Genomic DNA, 19,118 nt, shown 5'->3' on the forward strand with positions numbered 1-19,118 from the left:
GGCGAGGGAAGGGTCCCAGGACGGTCCATCGGCAGTGGAGCTGGCTATCCTGGAGTGCCTAAAGAGGCCACGCCCGTCTGCAACAGAATATTTTCTCCTCAGCCTTGTTCCTGCTCTGGAGAGCATGCCGCCTCAGACACAAGAATTCGTGAAATTCCAAATTTCTAAATCAGTTTTTGAAAATAGCACAGCTGTGCTAAATTTGGAAACATTGGACCCTAATGATCAGTAGTTTTCTGATGAGGCAGCAGCTCTCCAGGGCAGAAACAATGTTCTTATGTTTCTCCTCCTTCTCCCTGAGGCTCTTCCACTCCAAGCTGGGTCCTTTTTATTCCTGTCTGTCTGTAAATAGTTAGATTTCATATATTTATGTTATTTAGGTCCTTTTGTTACTGAATTTATATATTTTATCAAATAAACATTTATAATGACAAATGTCTTTGTTCTACTACACAGCAAATATTGGCACCCGACTTGACAAAAGTAGAATTTATTTCATATTACACTAATAACAAAACATACAAATACAGTGGGATGCATAAGTTTGGGCAACATTGTGAAAAGTAATTATTTTCCTGTACAAATTGTTGGTTGTCTCAATAAAAATTGTCAGTTAAATACATCATATAGGAGACACACAGTGATATTTGAGAAGTGAAATGCAGTTCACTGGATTTACAGAAAGTGTGCCATAACTGTTTAAACTAAAGCAAGCAGGTGCATAAATTGGTAACACAAAAAAAGAGAAATAACATAAATATGTAGTGTATATCAATGTGTGTGTCTCCTATATGATATATGTAAGTGACATTTTTTACTGTAACAGCGATTCATACAGGAATATAATGACTATTAATAAGGTTGCCCAAACTTTTGCACCACACTGTATATAGGAACATAGTGAAGACAAGTTGCAGAGTAAAAAGAGGTTAGTTTATTTTGGAGTAGAGCTCCATTTATTAAGAAAATGTTAAAAAGACAGGAACACTCTTTAGAGGTTTGTGGGTGCCTCTTAAAAGAGCCGTTGTGGGGAAGTCGTTCAGACTTCAAACAGGCTACTCCTTTGGTTGCCAAGACACAGCTCCCTCTGCCGAGAAGTGAGCCATGAACTTCTCCCTCACCAGGACAGCCTCTCTGGAGGAGTTGTTTGCTGCCATACGACCCAGGTCTTGCAACGGCTCCACCACAGCAGGCGCCACACCTCTCACAGCAGGTGCCCCTCTCTCGTCCACACAGCGCAGAAAGTTGTGGAGAACACACGTTGCCTTCACACACTTCTCCGCAATTTCAGGACGGAGTTCTATGGCGCGCCGATACAACCTCCACTGTGAGGAGAGGATACCGAAGGCACCCTCCACTATCATCCTGGCCCTGGAAAGGCGATAGTTAAAGACCCTCTTCTCTAAAGGGAGGAGGCGTCCAGGGAAAGGTCTCATGAGCTCACGCCGCAGCGGGAACGCTTCATCAGCCACAAAGACATGGGGCTGAGCTCCACGGTGTTCTCCACCAGGTAGAGGCTGGTCAGGAGGCAGATGGAGAGTCCCAGCCCGAAGAGCCTGACCAAAGGTGGAGTTGGCCAGAATACCACCGTCGCTGGTCCTCCCGTACCCCCCAACATCAATGACGCGGAAGCGATGCTCTGCATCCACAACCGCAAGGAGAACAATGGAAAAAGTTCCCTTGTAGTTGTGGAACATGGATCCTGAGTTGGGGGGTGCCTTTGTCTGGACGTGCTTCCCATCCAGAGCTCCACAGCAGAGAGGGAAGTTCCAGCGCTCCTGGAATCCCTCTGCGATGGACCGCCAGTCTTCAGTTGAAGGCACAGCCATGAAATCGTCCACTAGACAGTCCCAGATGCCCGTCGCTACCTGGGGGATGATCTGGCTCACCGTGGACACACCGACTCGAAAACTGAACGCGATGGTCCTGAAGGAGTCCCCGGTGGCAAGGAACCTGGACAACAGTGTTTAAAATGAGTATTATGTGTACTGCAGTTACAAAATACATGATAGAAATTACAAAATTACAAAACATAACTCTTACATAAAACATTTTGTAATTCAAGTTCAAGTTCAAGGTTCTTTATTTGTCACATGCATAGTTATACAAGTATAACACACAGTGAAATGTAGCCTGACACGCTCCTCGACATGTGCAAAAATGGGGGGGGGGGGGGGGGGGGGGTGTAGAGGAAGAACATTTTTATATATATATATATATATATATACACACACACACACACACACACATATACACACACACACACACACAGACATATAGTATATACACTGGGTGAATGTGCAGTAGTAGCAGCAAGCAGGTGAATTCTGTACATTAATATGAATAGACATCTGACTATTTTACAGGATAGACAATATAAACATATTTAAAATTAAAGGAATTTGAAATGTACATTGTTCCTTGGTTTAGAGTGTCTGGAAGAGAGTCCTGTCTCAGTCAATTATAGATGATGTGAGAGGGCGGGTGTGTGTGTTTAGGGCACGGATGGCTTGGGGATAGAAGCTCCTCTTGAGTCTCTCTGTCCTTGCCCGGAAGATGTGGAACCTTCTACCAGATTGCAGAAGTTGGAACAGTTTGTTGCCAGGATGGGACGGGTCCTTCAGTATCTGCGCTGCTGTAGTCCGGCATCTCCTGGTGTAGGTGTCCTGAAGCGGGGGGAGAGCAATCCTGCAGCAGCGTTCTGCTGTACGGATCACTCTCTGGAGAGCTTTTTGGTCCTTCACACAGCTGTTCCCAAACCACGATGTCATGTTCTGTGTGAGGATGCTCTCCACAGCGCCTGTATAGAAAATCCTGAGGATCTTTGGAGAGACCCTGAACTTCCTCAGTTGTCGTAGGTGATACAGGCGCTGCCTAGCCTTTTTGGTCTGGACCTGAATGTGGGCAGCCCATGTCAGGTCTGAGGAGATGTGAACACCAAGATACTTGAAGGACTGCACCCTCTCCACTGGCGCTCCATTGATGATGATGGGCTTGTAGTCTCTGTGCTGACCCCTTCTGAAGTCCACCACCAGCTCCTTGGTCTTGCTGACGTTCAGCTGGAGGTGGTTGTCCTGGCACCACGATGCCAGATTCTTCACTTCATCCATGTAGGCCGCCTCATCGTTATTGGAGATGGCACCCAACACCACTGTGTCGTCAGCAAACTTCACAATGGTGTTGGAGCCATGGGTGGATTATAAGGATAATTACATGATATATATTTGATATAATCTAGAACAATCTGCCGTGATTATAAACAAATATTCAACTATCCCAGAATTAAACCAGGTCTAAATGAAAAAAGGAGTGAGTATCACTACAAAGATTAACCCACATTGGTCCTAGTACAAGTTTGATATCAGCAAACACCGAGAGCATACCTATGACACCACAGCCATGCTATCATTCAAACACTGATAACAGCATAAATCGAATTAAATCGGGACTTGATGAGACCGTCTGAGTATCACTACAAATATTATGAAGTCGTCTCGTACCAGTTTGCTATCGGTAAACACCGAGAGCATTCACTGTTAGCATAGCACATCCATGTTAGCAGTGTATAAATGGATGGTTTAGCATATATTAGCGCAGGTATCAATAAAGGACTACCGTATTAAACACTTTTACTAACCTCAGGCAGATGGACAGGCGCTCTGCTGGTGGGATTGAGCGCCTGTAATTGGTGTCTAGGCGGGCAATTCTGGGACCGACGCGGGAAAGCAGGTCCTCAAACTGGCCAAGTGACAGACGATGATGTCGCTGGAATCTGCCGTCATCCAGGCGCAGCTCCTGTAGCAAATGGTGAAACTCACCAAACTGCTCACGCGTCTCGAGGACCTGATGGACCCAGGTACGGCGAGGACGTCTTTTACGCCGCTGCTCTGCTCTCCACAGTAAATAGAGAAGGGAGACTCTCTCCTCAAGCGCTAGCTCGACAGCTGCCATCTTGCAAAGATACCAGTCTGGCACAACAGATGCGGTCACCGTCGATGAAAAAGTTGTTCCATTTAACAATGTTGCATCTATCTGCATCCAAGCCTCGCAGCTGCTCCAGGATGAGAATTTCCATTTTTGCCTGTTGCAGAATTTCAGGGTTTCTCTCGTTGACTTTAATAGCAACAAATTCGTTGGTTTTTGTATTGCGACATTTGGTTACAATACCAAAGCGCCCTTCTCCAAGGAAACCCTCGACCTCGTAGTGACCTCCCAAAAGGGTCCCTTTAGATATTTCAAGATCATCTATAGAGGAGGATGTGTTGGCTGATGCGTTGACATATTCTTGTTGAGAAAATTCTTCTGAGTATTGGGAACTGCAGCTGATTTTCTGTGATTCTTCTCTTTTACAACTAGAAGGCTGCTGAGAGACCACAAGGTTTTGTCCCCCTGTGCTACTCATGTCAGTGCAGGGAGAACTCTTAGAGAGGCCAGGATTGAAAAAGGGGTGGTGGAAAACCTCCGAGGGTGTTATGCGCTGGTTTGGATCCAATGCTAACATCTCTTTGATTAGGCTGACAAATACATTTTGGATTTTTTCCCCAACACCCGCTTATCTTCAGTAGTTGTTCAAGGTCATCGAGGCACTTAAGTCTTATGCATCGAGTGTCCTTGGACTGACAACCTGTCTCATCTTGAAATTGTCTTTCGGTCTTAAATGTCCAGCGTTGTCCGTTGTAGTTGTCTTTTATGAAATAGTTATCAGCGTATAAGCCAGAGTCTAAAGCATGATCTGGTGGCTGTCCCTGGGTCTGTATGATGAATTTCAAAACATCATAATCATTTCTCCCAGGGTAGAAAGGAAACCCTGTAGCAAGCTCCACAGCTACCAGCCCCAGGGACCACATGTCTATTGCTTCATTAAATAGACTACCAATCATAACCTCAGGTGCTCTATAACCAACCGTCCCCACACAGTCACCATTGTAACCATACTAAACACAACACCATTGCATTAATCTAGCTAAGTGTAAACAGCAGTAAATACTAAATATTCAACGTTGTTGTGCAGCACGCAGGACAGACAGCGCACAATGTGCTTCGAAGTAGCAGCCAAGAAAGGTGTAATTTAAGTCTACGAGCAGTGAACACCCGTGTGCATACCTGTGTGGCTCAGCCACCGATTGTGCAAGTTCCCCCACTTAAAATGATGACAGAGGTCAGTAATTTGCACCAGAGGTACACTTCAACTGTGAGAGACAGAATGTGAAAAAAAAAAAAATCCATGAATTCACATGGTAGGATTTGTAAAGAATTTATTCGTAAATCAGGGTGGAAAACAGGGTGGCCCCACTGTAACAACATGTATTTTGTGAAAAATCACAATTTTGCAACTCAAAACTTTAAGAGGCATAAAAGTAAAACGGTAAAAGATTTGAAAAAGCTGATTTATACCTGAATAGCCCAATAATTTGAGAACATTTTAAAGTTTGAATGGTTCTAGGTGAAAATATGAGGAAGTAGTTAAGTTTCAAAAACAAGCATATTTTAGCAGAATTGCGGAAGTTTCCCATTCATTTCAAAGGGACAAATTAAAGGAAAAAAGTGGAATATTTTAAAAAGTATAATAGCAAAAAATACCAAAAGTCATAGCGTACATTAGCAGAAATAGCAGAATAGTTAAAAATTTGAACGGTGAAAATCGGCTGAAAATTGTGGGACTAGTTAAGTGCCAAAAAACGTACGGAAGCAACTAGAATAAAGTAGGATAAAGAATAAAGAGAAACAGGAACTCAATACAATTATTGCCATTTCTGAAACATGGATCAATGCGGAGAAAGGAATGGACTTTGGACTGGAGGGATATGAAGTGAATTTTGTAAATAGAAGGAACAAGAGTGGAGGGGGAGTAGCTATGTATGTGGATAAAAACCTAAACTACAAGGTGGTAGAAAGTAGAGATGGACCGATCTGATATTACGTATCGGTCCGATACTGACCTATATTACTGGATCGGATATCGGAGAAAAATAAAAAATGTAATCCGATCCATTAAATATCACGAAAGCACCTCACAAAACTTGCAACACGCCGTAACTCGCCTCAGAACGTTAGCACGTCGGAGCAGTATGCATCACGTGATAGAGCGGCTGTGGCATGCAGGACCTGTCGGTGGTCTGGATAGCATGTGGAGCTTCGCTAGCAACCTGGCATTTCATCTCCGACAAAGTTATCCCCGAGAGAAGTAAAGCAAGTGTGTAAGTCCATCTCTGAATGTAAAGCATTCCTGCGTTAAGCTTAACAAGCGACTGCCTCTCGCTCTCCGGCTGCTACTTCAATCGTGAAACTGCTTAATGATCAGCTGATCGGCTTTTCTGTCGCGAGTCTCTTGTTTGTTTTTGGCCCACTTTGCACCAGAAAGAGGAAACCAGCGGCTGAACAACAGCAGCACGTTTAAGCTTGATAAGCTGTTGTTAGAATTTATTTAATATTACTTTCTACACCAGGATCTTTTTTTATGTAGCTGACACTGGTAACTGTGCAGGGGCGGATCTAGCAAAGTTTAGCCAGGGGGGCCGATAGGGCATTAACAGGGAAAAGGGGGCACAAAGACATACTTTTCTTTCTTATTCTCATTTAAAATGTCGAGCTTTTAATAAATAATTATTTGACACCCAAAGTTTTAATTTGATGTAAAATGAATAGAAGTCAATTACTGTATATAGTGACTATTAAGTCTAATATATATACCCTAGTAAGCTATAGTACTTTTTCCTTTGGGAAGGTACCATCTGTGCAGTCTGCAATTTTGTTGAAGAAAGATGTTGAATCTATTTAATATTTCTTGAAAAATAATTGATTTCTGTGCATTTTTTTCACACTTCATCAAATTAAGGTTGATTACGTCGATTAAGCATCATGAGGTGGAGCGTGAGGGGTGGTTCCCTATTTTTTATTTATTTATTTTTGTTGTTGCTGGGAGTTGGAACCCTATTAGTTAGGTTTCTTAATATTTACGCTAAGTACTCTTTAAAATACCAGAATAGTGAGGATGGTGTAGGTTTAAGTTTATTAGATTGATCAGTATTGCTGAACTAGGAAATATTTTTTTTGTATACAGGTATAACAGAATAGCTTTAGTGTAGTTGTTGTTTTAAACTTGAGTATGAACTTGCAGACTTGCAAAATGCAGCAAGATATTTTAAAAAACAGTTTTGTTGATTAAAAAAACACTATATCGGATTCATATCGGTATCGGCAGATATCCAAATTTATGATATCGGTATCGGACATAAAAAAGTGGTATCGTGCCATCTCTAGTAGAAAGTATGACAACTGTAATTGATAATTTACTAGAATGTATAACAATTAAAATTTATAAGGAAAAAGAGAAAAATGTAATAATTAGCTGTATATATAGAACACCTGGCTCTAGTATTCAAGTATTTAATGACTTCATAGAGGAAATATTCTCTAAAACAAATCAAAAAGTTATGTTTATCTGTGGTGATTTTAATATTGACCCGTTGAATCCGAAAAAGCATAAAATGACCGACGAATTCCTAAACACTATGTACAGTTTGAGTTTACATCCTAAAATAACCAGGCGTAGCAGAATTACACCACATTGTGCCACCTTACTTGACAATATTTTCACTAACAATATGGAAAACAACATTGTGAGCGGAATATTAATTAATGACATCAGTGATCACCTATCAGTTTTTGCAGTTTATGACACTAATTATAAGAAAAATCAGCATGAAGAAAAACTGAGATACAGACGTGTAAGGACAGAAGAAACTATGAATGCATTTAAGAACGATCTATTAAATCAGGACTGGGACAATGTGTACAAAGAAGCTGATATTGATATTGCATATGGTATATTTTTAAGAATATTCATGGAGTTGTACGATAAAAACTGTCCAACAATAAAATACAACAGAAAGCACAAATATTCAGATAGACCATGGATCACTAAGGGTTTACAAAATGCATGCAAAAAGAAAAATACACTCTATAGGGAATTCCTAAAACAAAGAACAATAGATGCTGAAGATAAATATAAAAAATACAAAAATAAGTTGACCAATAGTATACGTGTATGTAGAAAGGAGTATTATAGTAAAATATTGAACAACAATAAGCATAATATGAAGGGAATATGGGATGTTTTAAATGGTATCATTAAAAAAAATTCTGGACAACAAAGTTATCCTCAATACTTTATCGACAATGGCAATATTATGGAAAACACTGCTGATAAGGTCAACAGCTTTAATCATTATTTTGTAAATATTGGACCAAAACTGGCAGAACAAATTCCTGAGTCACTGCCATCAGTAGACTGTAGTGAAAACCTGATTGATAGGAACCCTAACTCAATGTTCCTTACATCAGTGGAGGAAAAAGAAATAATTGACATTGTACACATGTGTAAATATAAAACATCTACTGATTGTAATGATATTGACATGAAAATCGTCAAGAAGGTCATTGAAGGAATTGTAGGACCTCTAACATATATTTGCAACTTATCATTTCAGACGGGAAAAGTGCCAAACAAAATGAAAATAGCTAAAGTTGTGCCGCTGTATAAAACCGGGGAAAGATGCCACTTCACAAATTACAGGCCTGTTTCTTTACTACCACAATTCTCCAAAATCCTAGAAAACCTGTTTAATAAACGATTAGACAAATTCTTAGATAAATATAAATTACTCTCTGATAGTCAATATGGATTCAGATCAAAAAGATCAACATCTCTGGCATTAATCGAATCAATTGAGGAGATTACGAATGCTATAGATCAGAAACAGTATGCAGCTGGAGTATTTCTGGATCTCAAGAAAGCATTCGACACAATCAATCATGACATATTAATTAATAAACTGGAACGGTACGGGATCAGGGGGGTTGTACTGCAATGGGTGAAAAATTATTTAAGTGACAGGAAACAATTTGTGAAGCTGGGTGTCCATTAGTGATGGGATTTCCGGCTCTTTTTAGAGATCCGGCTCTTTCGGTTCGGCTCACTAAAAAGAGGCTCCAAACCGGCTCTTCAGGTTGTTTTGTTTCTTTAACTCTTCGCTGGCCCTTAAAAATGCGTCCCTTTAGAGCCCTGGGGACCAAAAATGGTCCCGCCCCAAAAGTGCAATAAAAAGATTATATATTCATATTTTTTTCCACTTAAATATTCATATAAAGTTTTAATTATATTTTCATTGTTTTAACCCTTTAAATCCCAGTTTTATTACATGAGCGCCCTGTTTTTTTTAGCCCCAAAAAACAAAAAACTAAATATTTTCCAAAAAAAACATTTGAAGTAATATTTGTTTGTTATTATAATTAGGCCTTTAGATGGAGCAAAGATTGGCACCAACAGTCATTTCGATCGCCTTTTATTTTTTTTTGCAGGAGCGCATTTCATAAAATGCACACACTATCGGTCCTAATCGACCACGCCCAAAAAAGTGCTATAAAAAATTTATATATTAATATTTTATTCCACTTTAAATTAGCCAATCTTTTAGACCTACTTCTCCTTGAAATATTCATGTCAAGTTTTAATTACATTTCGCGGATTTTAACCCTTTATATCCCGGTTTCGTCACATGAGCGCACTGCTTTTTTGCCCCCAAAAAACATAAAACTTGAATATTTTCCAAAAAAAAACATTTGAGGTAATATTCAATTATTATAATTAGGCCTTTAGATGGACTAAAGTTTGGCACCAACAGTCATTTCGATCGCCTTTTATTTTTTTTTTCAGGACCAGAAAATGGTCTCCAGGCGGCAAATGCTCCTCCTCTAGGCCGAAATAAGTGCATGTTGCCGGGGTAAGTCGCGACGATCACCGGGGCACGATCACCGGGGACTGCTTTTTCCAGCCCACACGTCCGATACCACGTGACAACAAATACGTCATTTCCTGTTGACTAAAAAAAAAAAAAAAAAAAAAAAAAAAAGCACCCTCTAACGGTCCTAGGGACCGAAAAATGGTCCCGCCCGATCAGCGGGCGAAGCCGCTGCTGCACGCCGGAAATGAGGCTTCGTTTCCCGCAGGTCTATCAAAGCAGCCCGCTGTTTTCCAGCAGGGATCAAATGTGGAGCAAGGGCGCCACCCGGTGGACAAATAAAAAAATTACAACTCTAAGGCTCATAGACCAAAACGAGACGGAGACATGAGTAATCACCAAGACATTAACGGTAATAATTCTGCAGTGAAAAATAGCGTTTATAATGGAAGTCAATGGGCCAAAAATGGTCCCCAGGGCTCTAAGAGGATGTGTATTGTTAGCTTAGCCACTGAAGCTAATTTAAGGAAGTCAGACTTGAATTTTGAAATGAAATTATGCCAAACTTTTTTTTTTTTTAGAGAATTTGGCTATATTCCATTCAACACAGTGCAAATGGCTTGTAACTGAAAAACTAAAATGTACAAAAATGGTCCCAGGGCCTCAGAAGGGTTAATTAATTTATTATTAACAATAATGTAAAATTATGCACAAAAGGAATTACTAACGTTAAAAAAAAGTGGTTTTATTTATATATGTTTATATATAAATATATGCGGTGGCCCCTGGAGACAAAACACGTACAAACTCCAAAACACATTTCTAGCATGAACTGAACTCCCAAAGCAGAGCTACTAGATCACTTAAATTACACAATTGAAAGCATGTGTGTATTGTTTGTGTATTTATACACAGGCACTCATATATATTCAAATAATTAAAAAAAAAAAAAAAAAGTTCATTTACCTGTTACTACCACACACCAAATCCGATGGTTGGTACTTGCTGGCTTGTGTAGCCACAAGATAACAAAAGCCCAACACTGCGCCCAGCATCCTGGAGCACTTCTGTTGTCTTTTATACGTGTTTTGAGTTTTTATGTGCTTCTGAGTTTTAATGTGCTTCGGAGTTTGTACGTGTTTTTACGTGTTTTAGAGTTTTTACGTGTTTTGGAGTTTGTACATGCTTCCGAGTTCGTACGTGATTTGAAGTTTGTATGTGCTTTATCTCTAGGGGCCACCGTAAATATACTTTTATTTATTCACTCCACATAAAATGTAATAAATAAATTATATAATACAAAAATCAACTATTCACATTTCAACTTTTAACTATTTAAATTTTCAGCTTTTTCCTTTTACAAATTTAAAGTGAAAACAACACAAAACACTGCAAACCACAACACAATTAAATTATATATATATATACACACACACACACATATATATATATACATACATACATACGTGTGTGTGTGTGTGTGTGTGTGTGTGTATATACACACACACACACACACACACACACACACACATATATAGGTTGTGTATCCTTGAGGTGTTAATGGGGTTATTGAAAATGTGTATGTGCGTATATACGTATGTATGGATAGATAGAAACATATGTGTATATATATAAAAAAAATTACACATAACATATAATGTAATTGCAAGGAGGTATTTCTGTAGTCTATTGATACTAGATAGTGGAGAAGGGGTGGGATTAAATAAGCTTATGCTTCTTCCTGCTCCTTTTTGAACATGAGCATTATTTGGAGTTGTGGTTGCTCATTTTCCTTTTGTTTTGCTTTGTTCATTTGTCTCTTTTAATTCTATTTTGTTGTACTTTTTCAACATGTTCAAAATAAAGATTCAATCAATCAATGAATGCATTTATTGAAGAAGGACCACCAAAATCTTTGTTCTATTTGGTGTATATATTAAGAGTTGCTGGACTAACAGTTGGTTTGATTTGCTTCAGAGAATCCTCAAAGTCTTTCATCTTAATGTTGCGCACCTCAGCAGCAGTTATAATACGGACTTGTTCTGGTCCCAACTCTCTTATTGGGCCAAGTGCAGCATCTTTGGCTAATGCTGTCAAATCGCTCCCTGAATATCCTACAGTCACTTTTGCAAGACAGGACAGTTCGTTTTGGCTCAGTGGACTCCCGTGCATTCCCAAAAGATTTTTCAGCAGTGTAAATCTTGTCTAAAGGTCACAGGAAACCAAAGCAAACTGACAAAAACACTAAGAAACAAAAACACTAAGAGAGGGACTGAGACCAAAAAACTATAACTATAACTGTGGTGGAAAATAACAGGCAAAGACTATGACTAAGACTACCGTAGAATAACAGACGAAAACCATGACTGTGACTGAGGTCAAATAAACAGACGAACCGACAATGATAAGCAGAAAACAGAAGGCTTAAATACACACATGAGGTGATCAGTGGAAGTGGAGACACATGGGGGAACAGCTGACAGACATAACCCTAGTGACAGGACCAAGAAAGGAAAGCTAACTATAATGAACAAGGTACACAAGACACTGTCAAAATAAAACAGGAACACTAAAACTAAGCATGGCAACACAAACTTAACAGACCTAAATACATGATGATAAATACCAAAACCCCAAAACATAGAAAACCAAGGAACAATAAACAATAACAACCCAAACTAAAGACAGATAGGAATCAATCAATGAATGCATTTATTGAAGAAGGACCACCAAAATCTTTGTTCTATTTGGTGTACATATTAAGAGTTGCTGGACTAACAGTTGGTTTGATTTGCTTCAGAGAATCCTCAAAGTCTTTCATCTTAATGTTGCGCACCTCAGCAGCAGTTATAATACGGACTTGTTCTGGTCCCAACTCTCTTATTGGGCCAAGTGCAGCATCTTTGGCTAATGCTGTCAAATCGCTCCCTGAATATCCTACAGTCACTTTTGCAAGACAGGACAGTTCGTTTTGGCTCAGTGGACTCCCGTGCATTCCCAAAAGATTTTTCAGCAGTGTAAATCTTGTCTAAAGGTCACAGGAAACCAAAGCAAACTGACAAAAACACTAAGAGAGGGACTGAGACCAAAAAACTATAACTATAACTGTGGTGGAAAATAACAGGCAAAGACTATGACTAAGACTACCGTAGAATAACAGACGAAAACCATGACTGTGACTGAGGTCAAATAAACAGACGAACCGACAATGATAAGCAGAAAACAGAAGGCTTAAATACACACATGAGGTGATCAGTGGAAGTGGAGACACATGGGGGAACAGCTGACAGACATAACCCCAATGACAGGACCAAGAAAGGAAAGCTAACTATAATGAACAAGGTACACAAGACACTGTCAAAATAAAACAGGAACACTAAAACTAAGCATGGCAACACAAACTTATCATGTATTTAGGTCTGTTAAATACCAAAACATAGAAAACCAAGGAACAATAAACAATAACAACCCAAACTAAAGACAGATAGGAATCAATCAATGAATGCATTTATTGAAGAAGGACCACCAAAATCTTTGTTCTATTTGGTGTACATATTAAGAGTTGCTGGACTAACAGTTGGTTTGATTTGCTTCAGAGAATCCTCAAAGTCTTTCATCTTAATGTTGCGCTCCTCAGCAGCAGTTATAATACGGACTTGTTCTGGTCCCAACTCTCTTATTGGGCCAAGTGCAGCATCTTTGGCTAATGCTGTCAAATCGCTCTCTGAATATCCTGCAGTCACTTTTGCAAGACAGGACAGTTCGTTTTGGCTCAGTGGACTCCCGTGCGTTCCCAAAAGATTTTTCAGCAGCGTAAATCTTGTCTAAAGGTCACATATACTCTTTTTGCAAAGTGCCTTAATATTGCTTCATCGAGCTCCTGGGGCCTGTTAGTTGCTCCCATTACAAGTACCCTGTCATCCCTTCCTGACTGCAACCCGTCAAACTCAATGAGGAACTCAGTTTTTAAACGGCGAGAGGCGTCGTGCTCCCCCTCCCTCCTTTCACAGAGCAAGCCGTCCACTTCATCGATGAAGATTACTGAGGGCTGTAACTCTCTCGCAACTGCAAAGAGTGCTCGTACGAGCTTCTCGCCTTCTCCCACATATTTGGAGGTCAAACTAGCAGCACTGATGTTGAAGAATGTTGCATTAGACTCTGCAGCAACTGCTTTGGCGAGCATGGTCTTCCCATTTCCTGGTGGGCCAAATAAAAGCAAGCCACGTGCAGGAGCTCTCAGACCAGTAAAGAGATCAGGTCTTAAGGCAGGAAGGATGACAATTTCTTGAAGTGCTTGCTTTGCCAGATCCTGCCCTGCGATGTCATCAAATGACACAGTCGCTCCACTGTATACAATTTCATTCATAATTAAGCTGGCCAGTTTACTGTCCACATTCTTTTTCATATCCCTCTTCGGGGGCTGTTTCACAGCTGCCGGTCTTCCATTCTGAGTTTTTCCCACCCGAGCGGTTTTCTTTGCATCAGTTATTCCTAATGGAGGTCTTACAGAAGTGGAGGGTCTGATGGTGGTGGAAACACCTGCGGGTTGACTTTTAGGAACTGACTTTGGCTGTGAAGGAGCATGATGTGATGTCCCTTGGGGGTCATTTCTCCTTTTAGAGGCTAGTGTCGTCTCTAAAAGGGTAAGCTTGTCTTTTGCCATGGTGAGTTTGGTGACCATTTTATCCTGAAGTCTCTCTGCTCGGTCATACTGCTCTCCAGCTTGCCCAGTGAGCTCTATTGCAATACCCCTTTCAAGCTCAGAAATCCCTTTCTTGTACCACTGCACAGCCTCCTTCTTCTCACCTGTGTCGTCCTCGTCGATCTTCAGTGCCTTGAAGCGCCTGCTTCAAGCGCCTGCTTGTGGATGTTTTTTATAACTTCAGCGCTGTCTTTGGGCTTACTTGCGTTTGTTTTGGTCGACATTTCTCTTGCGCGACTTCCCCCCTGTTCTCAGTCATAACACAGTAAACTAGTCATAAACGAAAACGTTTAGGCTATATATCGCATTTAAAGGTCTTTCTTTGGGACAACATCACAGAACACAGAAACATCACAGGGCTTTGGAGCGTGATGTTACAGGAGGCGGGCCACGGCCCCCGCCGCCATCACAGTAGGCCAGACAAAGGATACAGCTTCAGCTATCCGATTGTTCAGTCTGATGTCACTAGCCGTGTCTGGGCCTAAACTCTGCTGCAGGTCCATATATCAAATGATCACTGTGGCATTACTGAGAGTTAAAACACTGTCTTAAGTCTTTCATCTTTAATAAAATTATCAGCGTTCTGCTCTACCAGGTGTAACAACTGAGTTTAACATCCAGGCATCCATGAAAATGGAATTTATGACATTTAACGGAGTTAGAAGTTAGCAGCAAGTTAGCTCGCTAGCTTCTATCTAAATACAATATAGCATGTCCTGACTGCGGGGTTTTGGAAACAAATTAAAACGTACAGCTTTCTTATCACTTCCAACATAAATGAAGACAGAAAACTAAACAGCAGTGATGTTTGTAGGGTTACTGAAGTTGGGCTAGCTGGTATATATTGATGTGCTACGTGACCGCTAGCGACACAACTATGTTAGCATAATATAAACACGCTAACTTTTTTTCCACTCGATAAAAGTTAACGTGAGTGTTCTCGGTGGTCAGGAACAAATGGAATCGCATGGCAGGATGCTGTAAAGGGACCAAACTAAAAGGCTTTTAGTGGGTTTTTTCATAGATAACGAGATAAAACAAGCTAATGTGTGATGCTGCAGAACCACGTCATGTCGACTGAGTAGCTTTTGATTTGGCATTATTGCAGGCAACCCAGCATATGAAATGGATATAACAAATCCAGACTGGGCACCAACACTGCACATGGGGCACGACGACAAACCTGTGTCAGACTCGGACCGGCACGCAAGGCGTATGCAACGGAAGCGAAAAAGAGCACCCATTGCAGGTAAACACCCCCCCTCTGAAAACATACTAAATTGCTCTTATGGTACACTAATCTACGGAGCCCCGCAGGGAACATGGGAGAAAAAAAAATTAAGACGGACTTTTGCGAGATCTCGCAAAACAAACTCGGGATCTCGCAAAACTTTTAGCCTCATTCTTCGGACGCCGGCTCGAAGCCAACCGGGAGGTCGAGGCACGATGTGCCGGGAAAGCGGTGTTCCACCCGGCTGTAGTAGGTCTCGACCTCCCGTTAGCTTCGAGCTAACGGGAAGAATGCGGCTAAAACTTACAAAAGACCATCTATACACAGTTGTTATCACCAGCTTTGATTCCTATCCCCAGGGCTAGTTTAATCGCCAGGGTTCAGTTCACCAACACTATTAACAGACCAGATCTCCACATTGAAGCACGAGCAGGCTTCAGTTCAGCTGACTGAGCCAACAGGCCCTTTCAGAAGCGACTGGAGTAGAAGGCTATAACAACCCACAACAGAAAACAAAATGTCAAGTTCAAACTTACATGAAATACACTGCACTAAAATTAGGTGTTAAAACATTTATACACAGTGTTAACTGTATATGCTTTGGAGTAACCAACATTTACCTTTACATAATATTCATAACCCAGAAATAAAGTAAACAGAGCAGAGCACAGAGGTTCGTTTTGCGTCCCTGTACCGTATGTCTGTCTTCACTGATCCACAAAGTGCCCTTTAGTTGTTTTCCTTGACTATATGGTTTAAAAACATCAAAATAGACTAAACAACTAGTCTAAAACTAAGAGACACAGGATAAAGTTGGTGTGAAGGTTTCAGTCTGTGAATGAATCTAAGCACCATCACCTTAACTTTAAATTCATCTCTGTTACCTTCTTTGTGACTGAACTCTGACCGTGAGCACCACAGCCACTGCACACCAATCACACGCACTTTAAATCCATCACAGTAAACCAGTTAGTTTACCTCAGTTTGTTTTGCAGCACATTTCACAACATGCAAAAGCATAATGTGCCATGTACAGACTCAAAATCTGATTTAAAAACATGAGGACTGACCTGTAAGCTTTACATTTACAGTTTATCACATACCACTGAGCAGTTCTTACCTGTAATTCTAAGCCCTCTTCTTCCTTTTCTGGTTTAAAACATCAAATTAGACTAAACAACTAGTCTAAAACCAAGAGACACTTAAATATTAAGTTAAACCTCTGGGCGTCAAAATCACATGACCAATTTAAGACGACACAGCTACAAGATGCAGCGATTCAGAGGCTGTATCCCAATTCAGGGCCTGCAGCCTTAAAGGCCATTTTAAGGCCGATTACGTCACAGCGACACGACGAAGGCCTAAAAATAAATGTTTGTTTCAGTTCTATGAAGCTTTGAGTATTTTGGATTAGTAGCACTGCTGTGTTTGTTGCATCATATTGCTGTAATTGTTTATATGCTTTATATATTCTGAGGTAAGTTGATCTATAGTGTTACATCATATTCTATAAGGATGTTATGTGTTTGTGTACTTTCTGCCCAGTTTGACCCATTTAGCAGAAGTCAGCTTGGTTCCACTTGCCTCTTACCCGTGATTTCAGTGGAAATTTCAAATTCAGGATCTGACACACACTGATTCATGTCCTACACAGTTCTTGCAAGTTCATAGAAATTTCTGTTCAATTAGAACCAAATATTTGAGTTGATGGTTGAAATTGTTGTTTTGTTGTTGTTTTAATATCGGTCTAGCTGCACGCAGCACGCAATTGAACCACATATTTTAGAAGCCAAAGGTTCAAAATAGTTGGGAGCACCTTCACTTAATTATAACAGTGGCTCTGTTAGGAAAACAGTTCTGTATACCGATACTAAATTGCGTTAAAAAGGGCGACTTGTGGTATTCTCACACTAGACACTAGATAGCTGCTACTACAGTCACACACATATACTGTTGCCTCAGTAGTCAGAGTGGCACAAAGAAAAAGTTTGTGAAATCTTTAGAGTTGGCAAAACTTCTGTTTTACTTATTTAAAATAATAGTGCAATATATACATGCAGTAATTACTCTGCAGTAATTACATCGTTTAAGAAGATGAGCATGTGTTGAATGCGTGCTCATCCATATAAATAAAGGCATACAAAGTCAGCTTACAAAAAAGTTGTGCTCAAGAAATATTGATGGGTATGAATAATGCCCAACAACAACCTTTTTACAGATGGAAGAAATTCAGGACGACTGCTCTCCTGAATAGTAGATGTCCTACAAAGACCATCGCTATGAAACCTACAAAACGTGGTACAATCTTTGCTCATATGTTCATTATAAGAAAAACCCTGAATAAGAAGGGGAAACTGCTGCTCTCTACATAAATATCCATATGCAGTGTAGAACGCTAGGTCTGAAGAAGAAACATTGAAACTTAATTTCAGCAGTCACCGCATGATGTCAGGAACATCATGGAGGGGCAAGGCCATCATTTCACCAATCAAAGGTAAGCAGAGGTTCGGTGATACACTGACACAAAACAGATACAAATAACTAAAAAAAAAAAATTCTTATTTTCCAAATTCGGGTTTTGAAATGACCAAATGCAACATTAATGTATTTAAAAAATAAAATGTTATGACACAAAAACATTTGTCAGATGGGTGACTAACAGTTACAGCCACAGTGTGTCCATTTACTGAGGATGTTCCCTAAGAGGACCATCGTCATCAGAGGCATGGTTCCCTATGGAGCACACAAGTGTGTGATTTTAAGACTACTTGCCGAAATCTCTAGTGCAGTACTAAAGTGCTAACATGAATGTTTAACGCTCATGGATGTGTGTTTCAGATTAAGGATCAAGTTTTTGGTGAGCAGATCTCGAGATGTCGCTTTCCACATCCATTCGAGATTCAGGGAAGGAATTGTTGTAAGAAACAGTATGATTGGAGGAAACTGGGGCCAGGAGGAGAGAGAAATGAGCATGAATCCATTTATGGAGGGCCAGTACTTTGATGTAAGTAACATCAGTCACGCAGTCGTAATATCAAGTCCTTATGATGAATTTTAGAAGCAAATTTTAATGTGATTTTGGCAAATTCTAGATAACTTTGTGTGTCAGCATTCAAAAGTTTTCTCTCTGTCCCTCAGATGTCAATTCGTTGTGGGAACCAGAGGTTTAAGGTGTTTGTGAACGGGCAGCACCTGTTTGACTTTTTCCATCGCTGGCAGTCCTTCAATGAGATTGACATGCTGGAGATAGAAGGCGATGTGCAGATCTCCTACATCCACTTCTGATACCACCCATTAAAGAAATAAATAATTTTGTGCATCTTTCAAAAAATGTTATTTTTTTAAATAACATATTTCAAAAAAATATCTCATCCACAGAGTTGCTTATCTCAGTTTCTTACCTGCTTTGAGATCAGATATCTCAATAAGATCAAATGTCACCTCA

At 40.2% G+C, this 19,118-nt stretch overlaps 1 protein-coding gene and 1 pseudogene across 1 annotated transcript; one reads left to right on the plus strand and one right to left on the minus strand.

Annotated features, from left to right (window-relative positions):
* Positions 1-13,545: 13,545 nt before the first annotated feature.
* LOC146560197 (spastin pseudogene) lies at positions 13,546-14,666 on the minus strand (annotated as a pseudogene).
* A 3,812-nt stretch (positions 14,667-18,478) lies between these two features.
* Positions 18,479-19,108, plus strand: LOC146560198 (galectin-4-like). Its single transcript, XM_085244129.1, has 2 exons — positions 18,479-18,677; positions 18,812-19,108. The coding sequence occupies exons 1-2, from the start codon at positions 18,495-18,497 to the stop codon at positions 18,956-18,958; spliced, it is 330 nt and encodes a 109-aa protein (XP_085100255.1). The 5' UTR covers positions 18,479-18,494; the 3' UTR covers positions 18,959-19,108.
* The last annotated feature ends 10 nt before the right edge of the window (positions 19,109-19,118 follow it).

Source organism: Mchenga conophoros, linkage group LG14 (assembly GCF_057382185.1).
Source record: "Mchenga conophoros isolate Kocher_MC1m ecotype Shallow Benthic linkage group LG14, M_conophoros_male_GT1.1, whole genome shotgun sequence".
NCBI lineage: Eukaryota > Metazoa > Chordata > Actinopteri > Cichliformes > Cichlidae > Mchenga > Mchenga conophoros.

Excerpts from the sequence above, each read along its gene's own strand:
- LOC146560198 (XM_085244129.1), top strand. The coding sequence starts at position 18,495 with ATGGATGTGTGTTTCAGATTAAGGATCAAGTTTTTGGTGAGCAGATCT. Across the intron at positions 18,678-18,811 it reads TGGAGGGCCAGTACTTTGAT|ATGTCAATTCGTTGTGGGAA; the intron begins GTAAGTAACATC and ends TCTGTCCCTCAG.